An 8,491-nucleotide genomic window follows, 5' to 3' on the forward strand; every position below is an offset into this window, starting at 1 on the left:
AGGTATGGGAAAAAGTAAGGCAAGGTCAGCCAAGATCAGAGAATAAAATAATATATTTCAGATAGCCACTGATCGTTAACAACAAGATAAAAACAACTATGGATATTTTTTCTTATTATGGATATTTATTATGAAAAGTATTATGGATACTTAGTCTTATCTTCCTTAACCATTCTTATAATCACTACAACATATGAGCTGGGCACTGAGGTCTGTGAGCCTAGGACTGACATGGGCATTGACAGGTAAGGATGGAATAGTTTTGCAATACTATTTTTTAAAGATTTTTATTTATTTATTTATTTGACACAGAGAGAGAGAGGTTTTGCAATACTATTAAAATCACGAATCAATATACTGATTTGGAATTTTAGTTACGCTATTTATTACAGCACAAGGATAAATACACATGGGAGTAGAGCTTGTGCCCCCTTATAGAAAATGAATACTAAAGGAACTGGAAGTTAAAGGATGTTACCCCAATCCAATTATGGATTTCTTTCAGGCAGACTTCAGACATGTATCTGTTGAGGGGTCTTCAGTCTATTTAATGCAAATCCTTGATTTTCCATTTAAGGAAAGAAGTGTATTGTCAAATGCAAATTGGTTAAAAATTTCCTCTTTGCTCTTTCCTTAGTAATCAAATAGAGACAATCAGTGATTCTCTTTTATGTTAGAGCTTTCATAGCCTTGAAATATGACAATAAGCTCTCTCATAACATTCTTTAAGACAGACCAGATTTTTTTCTCCCTATTACAACAGGGTTCAAAGAAATTATAGTTACTAAAAGGAGAAGAGAGGAACAATTCTGCTATTGGTGGAAGACAGGGAAGCTAGTAGTTCAGTAATTTTTAAAACACTGATATTCTTTACTACTTTAAAATAATGGAATTCATGTTTGTTTAAGCACTTGGTATTTTGAACTATGATATATTCAATAACACTAAACAAGCTTGAAATAATTTTAAACTAGCAGAAAATATGACCATATGTTAAGCAATATAAAATGATATTCATACATATATGGTTCCATTTTTAAAAAATAGTCAACTAAATTAGATTGGCTATCTCAATATACTCGATAAAATTCATTTGTTTCCTGTTCATCTTTTATTTGTGAGTACTTCATAGCAGACGGAGGTATAAAACATAAAATTTAGACTAAGTCAACCAAAACCCTTAAAAAGTTTGTACTGTGTATTGGGAAAAAAACTATTGGTAATCAATTTTAATGTTTTATTGCCTCTGTTGAACTCACAAATAGTTAGTATTATTTGTTCCAAAGAACCATTTTTGAAGAAGTTGTTCTCTGATGAGTAAATATTCATATACATTTTATGTCCCCAGGTGAGTTTAACTGAGTTCTTATTGTTCAATAGCTGACCTTATCTAGATGCCCATAGTTTAGTCAAGACAAACTTTTGGGCTTCCTACCAGGTTGTTTCCAATTATGTTCTTAGTTCACCTGTCTGTTTTTCTTACTTATACTTTGTTTCCCTAAAGAAACTGTATACATCATATTTGTTGGCATATAAATGACATGTGGATAATAGTCTGACACATCTCCCAACTTGTTTAGAAAAAAAGACCACACAGGCACACATACAAAAAAAACCTTTGACAATTCAGGATATGATAATAAATTACAAGTATACAGAACATCTAAAATGATTAAAAAAAAAAAAAAACTATTGCCAAAATCAGTAAGGAGTAACTATAAATTTTAAGTCAAAGAAGCTGCCCTGATAAATGGTTCATGTCCTGTGTAGCCACAAGGAAAAGCAAACAGGTTGTCATGTGAGAAACAAGACAGAATATTTATCTTCCATTCTTTAGTATTTGCCCTCAACTCAGAAATTCAGATCTTTACAAGAAGAAACTGATCAAGTCATAAGGTGTCAATAAATGTTTTTCTGGATCATAAGAGTGAATAGGCTACAATCTGTTTTCCTCAATTATAGTAGAGGTTTAATGCATTTCCAATCAAGCTTCCAGTAACATTTCATTGAAAATGTACCAAAATAATTCTAAAAACAGATTTTCAAGTGTCAACCGGGAATATAAGAAAAAAATAAATAGCAACTGTAAAAAAGTTTCATAAGATAGTGAAATTTATTAAACAGCTATAAAATTGTATGTAGTTTGCTCAACAAATCAATGGGAAGAACAAAGAAGAATAAACACACTGCAATATACTCTAAATGATATGAAAATAATGTATAATTAAAGAATATCAGAACCTTATTGAAAATAGGTTACTCAAATAATAGTGGTAGAAAAAATTACAACCTACTTTAGAAAACATATTTGTGTGTGATCTTTTATTACACACAAAAATAAACTAAAATAAACTAGGAATTAAGTACAAAGATAAGTTTTTATTTAAATTCCAGTTAATTAACATACAATATAATCCAACGTTCACCAGGCACCAGACATTAGGCTATATACTTACTTGTATAAACTCATTTAACTTTTGTAAGAACGTGGGAAGGCAGATTTTATTACTTCCTCTTGTTTCATGGATTAAGAAGCTAAAGCTCTGAGAACTTAAACAATTTTTCCAAAAACAAAGAACTATAAAGTGTTAGGAGCTTTATAAACCCAGATAGTACATTTCCAGAGCCTACAACCTCATGCACTACACCAGACCAACTATTATTTTGCTTCTTTCTAAATTTAGTAATTCATATTCTAGGAATCTAAGAACATAATCAGAAGTGTGATCAAATATTTATTTATAATGTATATCAAGGATTATTTTCTATGATAAAAATACATAAACTACTGAAATATTAAGTAATAAATGATAACATAAACCATGATATACAAATAATAACAAATATTATTCACCTATGCAACACAGCATCAACAACTAAGTGGCATTTGCTAAGCATTGTATTAGATGTTAAGGATTAAATGAAACAAATTTAGACACTGTATCAAGGAGCTTACAGTCTGGTGGTGGGGAAATCAAGTAAATAAATAATTAAATTCACTGAGTAAAGTGTGGTAAGTTTAAGTACACATATAAGAAAGCAAATAAAAGACTGGTAATGCCTATTTTAGTGGAGAATCAAAGGAGAGAGCTTCCTAGTGGAAGTAAAGTCTAATATAAAGTCTAATATAAAAATCTGGTATATTATTAACAGAAAATGATAAATAATATCAAGCAAATAAGTAAGATATATATTTTGAGTATACACTACTATCCTAGTTTATAAATGTATGTGTGTGCAGGGGTACCTGGGTTAGCTCAGTCATTTGAGCATTCAACTCTTGATTTCTGCTCAGGTCATGATCTCAGGGTCCTGGGATCAAGCCCTGAGTTGGACTCCATGCTCAGTGGGGAGTCTGCTTGAGGATTTCCTCTTCTCCTCTGTCTGCCCCTGACCCCTGCATATGCTCTCTCTCTCAAATAAATAAATAAATCTTTAAAAAAAAACTATGTGTGCACACATGTTGGTAATTAAAAAAAGATTCACTTATATATCATAAAATCTCTCATTAGTAGATTGTGAATGATTTTTGTTATCTTTTTAATCACAAAATTTTAATTATATGTAGTATATATAGGTGTGTATAAGTATACATTTATAATCAGACATGACATTTATAATCAGAACAACCTCCAAATATATTAAATACATTCCTTGAAATAACAACAAAACAAATTCATGTCCTATTAACAATTGCTAGGGGGATGAAGAACACTGATAAAAGTGTTTTTGGTATTGAGCAGGTGAGTTGCCTTTTGAGCTAGATATGAAAAGCACATTTGGAATAGTAAAAGATGAACACAAATGCAGCACACTGCCTTAAGTATTGACCATCATAAAACTGGAAGAATGCTTGCACATTTCTACAAGTGTTCAACTAAAACTCTTGGAATTCAGAATTTTCTATACTCTAAAAAGGCCCTACAACCCTGAGGCATTACACTAGCTTGAGCTGAACCGAAGGCCAGGGCAAACACACCAGAGTTTGGAAATGGTATTCCCTGTCTGCCAGGAGTAGGAAGTTGATATAGGGAGAGGAGACAGGTGGTTTAGATCAGAATATCTGTTTGTCCTCCTGTGCTCAGACATGAATTATCCTGAGTGGAACAAAGTTTCATAACTCTATGTGAAAAAAACAGGAAAATTCCAACATCCCATCAACTCGATAGTGAGGTTACTTCTTGACAAAACAAATATTGTTAAGAAAGGTACTCCAAAGATTTCCTACTAAGAAGCATCAAAGTCACTGTGCAATTCTACAATGACAAGTACACCAAAAGGTAGAGAAGCCCAACAGATAGGTAAAAAATTAACTACCCAAGAAACAAGGGCAAATGGAAAAAAAGGTGCTGTTGGGAGGCCGAGGTGACACGGAAGAGGTGTTATGGAATCAGAATCAAGAACTGTATTTAGATTATCTAGGCAATGGGAAAAATAACGAAAGGCAATATGTGACTTTAGATATTGGACTCACTGGAGGTATAACAAGTAGCAATTAGTTCTGTGACAGTTTCACTTTTGCTAAGGAGAGAAAAGATTCAAGAAAAGATAGAGGTTCGGGGGGTGCATCTGTAAGGAGATGGGGCTCCCTAGAGGTGACTTTAGGAACTGAAACCAGGGTGCAAAAATTTCCTAGTTAAATTACACATTGCAATGTGCATGTCTTTGCACACACATAACTCTTTCATTTACCAGCTCAAGGAAAAATCTGTGATGCCCCCTGGGAAATTTGACCACAGAAATAAGTGATTTTTGGTCATCTGAGCGCAGACAGAAAATTATAGTCATTTATTTTTGGCCTAAGAATTATCATTTTTAAGCAGTTAATTAAATTGTTCAACCAGAATAAAATGACCTTATTTTGTTTTTAAAGTGCATTTATTTTTGGTCTAAGAGTTGCCATTTTTGAGCAGATAATTAAATTATTCAACTAGAATAAAATGATCTTATCATGCTTTTAATGTGCAGAGGAGTTCCATGTAATTGTTTTAAATGTTTGAGGGGCAAACACAATTAATTTGTTTTTGAACTGTGGTGTTTTGTTTTGTTTTGTTTTGTTTAACTCTTCAGTAAGTTTAGGGGAAATGTATTCTCCTCTTTCTGCTCCAGTGATTTAATTGAAACTGCCTTAGTAACCAAAATGCCTGAGGATGACACAGACCCAAATCCCTTTCCTACTTAAATGTAACTTATCTCCCCCTTCAATCCCACTGTCCTCTAAGACACCTCACACTGGGGGTCCGTGAGCCCTTAAACTGGAGCAGCTGGAGCATAGCCTGGCAGATCGCCTTGGTCTTCAAGCTATAAATGACAGGGTTCAGTACAGGCGGTAAAAGCAAATAAACATTGGCCAGAATGCTACAGACCACTCTTGGGGTGGAGCTGAGAAGGCGGTGTGTAAAGGACAGGCTGATCATTGGCACATAGAAAACAGTGACAGCACAGATGTGACAGACACAAGTGCTCAGAGCTCTTTGTTGCTTCTTAGGGGCCACGATGCTCAAGATGGTTTGGAGAATCAGAACGTAGGAGAAAAGAATGAACAGCAAGTCAGTGCCAGTCAGGTAGAGCTGAAGAAACATGCCCAAAAAATTGTTGATCCAGGGGCTGGAATATGTGTATTTGATGATATCTGGGTGGTAGCAAAATGGGTGGGAAAGCTCTTTGCCTGAATGGAAAGATACACTCTTCAAGGCTAGAACCATGGGAAAGGTGAAAATAACTTGCCACAGGCAGATGACCAGTCCAATCACCAAGACTATCATGTCTGTGAAGACAGTGGCATACTTCAGTGGGTTACAGATAGCCATGAAGTGGTCAAAGGCCATGGCTACCAGCACTGAGGACTCCAGGAAGGAAAAGCCATGCACAAAGAACATTTGAATGAGGCAAGCTTTCAAGCTAATTTCCCGGGCATGAAACCAGAGAACCCCAAGCACAGTGGGAAGGGTTGAGATGGTCAGACACAGACCAACAGTTGACAGCATGGAGAGGAAATAGTACATGGGCTTGTGGAGACTCCTCTCAACGACAATGATAAACAGAATCATGCTGTTTCCCAAGAGTGCAATGATGTAGAGACAGCAGACAGGGATGGAGATCCAAACGTGAGCAAGTTCCAGCCCAGGAAATGCAGTGAGTAAGAAGTTTGGGGAAGATGATGTGGTGTTATTGAAAATTACCATGGTGGATTGAGAACACACCCTGAAAAGGGAGACAACAAGGATAATGTTTGTCATAGTGATCCTTTTTTCAAGTTCTAACTCATTTATAAACTCTTCCCAAATTACACAGTTGTTTCTCTATATTCAAAGCCCCCAGTCCAGTTATGGTACCTATCACATAATTCCACAGTATCTTGAATTTTTCTTGTCAAAACTTGGCCCCGTTTTTCTTCCTCTACCCTCTCCCAACTACAACCATCAATCTCTTTAGGCTCATTCCCCACCCTACTGCCCAGACTAGTCCTGAGGCTTGAAGTAGGAAATGCATATAGGCTTATGTCATACACATGCACATACACTTGCATACACATACACCAACAAAACAACAACCAAAATTACAACTGATGGGTCTTTGCATTAAGTCTCCAAGCTGTATAAATTGCTTAGGAAACAATGGACAAGCACACGAGAGCCACTGGGCACGTGTGATAGCATACTCCATAATGTCTTTGCTGGAAGCTGGTCTGGGATATTGTATCCAGAGGTATCCTTGTACTTCTATCATCAGCCACACCCTCCTAGTAGACTCTATTAGAAGTCTCCTTTTGGTATCAGGGTTTCTTTGTTCCTTTTCCTATAGTGGAATAGTCTCTATAATTTCTCCCTTCCCCACTCCACATGTGTATGGGACTTGAATTTACCTTGTGTTCTGATTCTGTTTCTCCATGTACTTTTCCAGGTCTACTGAAAATAACTAGGTCTAGATCTTTTCTCCATCTTACATCTTGGGATACTAGTTTCTACTCCTTTCCATGGATATTTAAAATTAGCATGTGACTTTGGACCAACTCACTAGGAGTAGACTGCTCCAATGAATTCTGTGAAAAATCCCAAAAAGTATTCTGGAATACATGATTTCAGGCATCCTAAGCTAGGCAAAGTAGGTAAGCCTAGACAAAACACCAGTATGAAATTCATGGGAAGCACTCAGCAACACGTGATGAGTGATTGTAAAAAGCATGGGTGGGATGGAAGTAGGGACTAATAACTAAAAGGGAATCACTGCAGGACATGGAAGGCTGAGGTGACATCAGAAATCTGGAATGTTGGAATATCAAGTAGCTCACGGAGTGAGAAAGTACATAGAAGGGCAGCTGCACAGAAAAGAGATGGTGTTATAAAGGAGGCAGAATCTGGAATCCATATTTAAGATGACCGTTGCAATTCTATTTAGGACTTGTTCACTGAATGCTGATGCCATCATCGCTGATTTTAAAATTTGTATGTAGGGCATTGAATCATCAATGGAGAGCTAGCAAGGAATGATGTACTCAGCCCATGTGTTGTGTAGATATGGCCAGCCATAAGTATTCTTATTTTTCAGTATGTAGGTTTGCTGTCTTGTGTCTGAGTGGATGCAAGTAATTTGCTAGTACCAGGCCCTGTCAATTGTTATATAAACATAAATATAAGGGATTGCTGGTTATTTTCTCCACCTCCTCCAGTCTACTGAAGATGGTGATAGAAAGGACCACTTGTTACTCCAAAGGGAAAAAGAAAAGACTAATTGCTTTTTCTGCTATAATATTTAATATTATTATATTATACATGGTTAAAAAAAACACTAAGAATCAGGAAAACTAATGCCAAATGAGATATGGATTACAAACATGCTGAGTTATGTCAGCCATTTAGACTCTAAATTATTATTTTAATGTCAGTTACTGCTGATGGCCAGGGAAACAGAAATGAATAAAGAACAGTTTCTGCATGCAAACTCCCTCAACTCGGTGGAATGATAGTGTGAGAAGCCAAGGCAAAATATTAATGAAGGGCTATTACCACATGGGGACACACGGGAAGACTAGCCAGAAAGGAAAACAGAAGGCTGTTGAGATTTCTGATTTCATTCTTCTTCTCAACCTGATGAACATAGATATTAAGAGTGAATCTCTAACCAACAATTACTGTGTCATCACTGGTGAACTCATATGAGGGAACTTCAAGGATGAGAGGTGCAGACCCCTTCCTGATCCTGCCAGAAGTATAAGTGTGACCCATGACAGGGGTGGTTAGAAACCTGGACTCAAGTCCTAGGCTCCTTTCAGTCTTCACATCACCTCAGAAGACTTATAAGCACGCCTTCTGTCCTTAAGTTGGTTGATTTGAAATATTTAAGAATTGCTAATAATGTATTTGCAAACATTAATGTGAAGTAAATTGAATTTAATGTTGAATGCTTTCAATAAAAAAAAAAAGGAGTGAATCTCCTCTGTGAAAACCTTCCAAGAATCTCTCTGCAACACCAAATCACTCAATCTATTGAC

At 35.9% G+C, this 8,491-nt stretch overlaps 1 protein-coding gene across 1 annotated transcript; it reads right to left on the bottom strand.

Annotated features, from left to right (window-relative positions):
• Positions 1-5,201: 5,201 nt before the first annotated feature.
• OR51T1 (olfactory receptor family 51 subfamily T member 1) lies at positions 5,202-6,239 on the bottom strand. Its single transcript, XM_028115774.2, has one exon. It carries the CDS (start codon positions 6,237-6,239, stop codon positions 5,202-5,204), a length of 1,038 nt encoding a protein of 345 aa, XP_027971575.2.
• Positions 6,240-8,491: the final 2,252 nt, after the last annotated feature.

Source organism: Eumetopias jubatus, unplaced genomic scaffold (assembly GCF_037043125.1).
Source record: "Eumetopias jubatus isolate StellerSeaLion01/CBP00866 unplaced genomic scaffold, mEumJub1_p1.0 scaffold_13, whole genome shotgun sequence".
Taxonomy (NCBI): domain Eukaryota; kingdom Metazoa; phylum Chordata; class Mammalia; order Carnivora; family Otariidae; genus Eumetopias; species Eumetopias jubatus.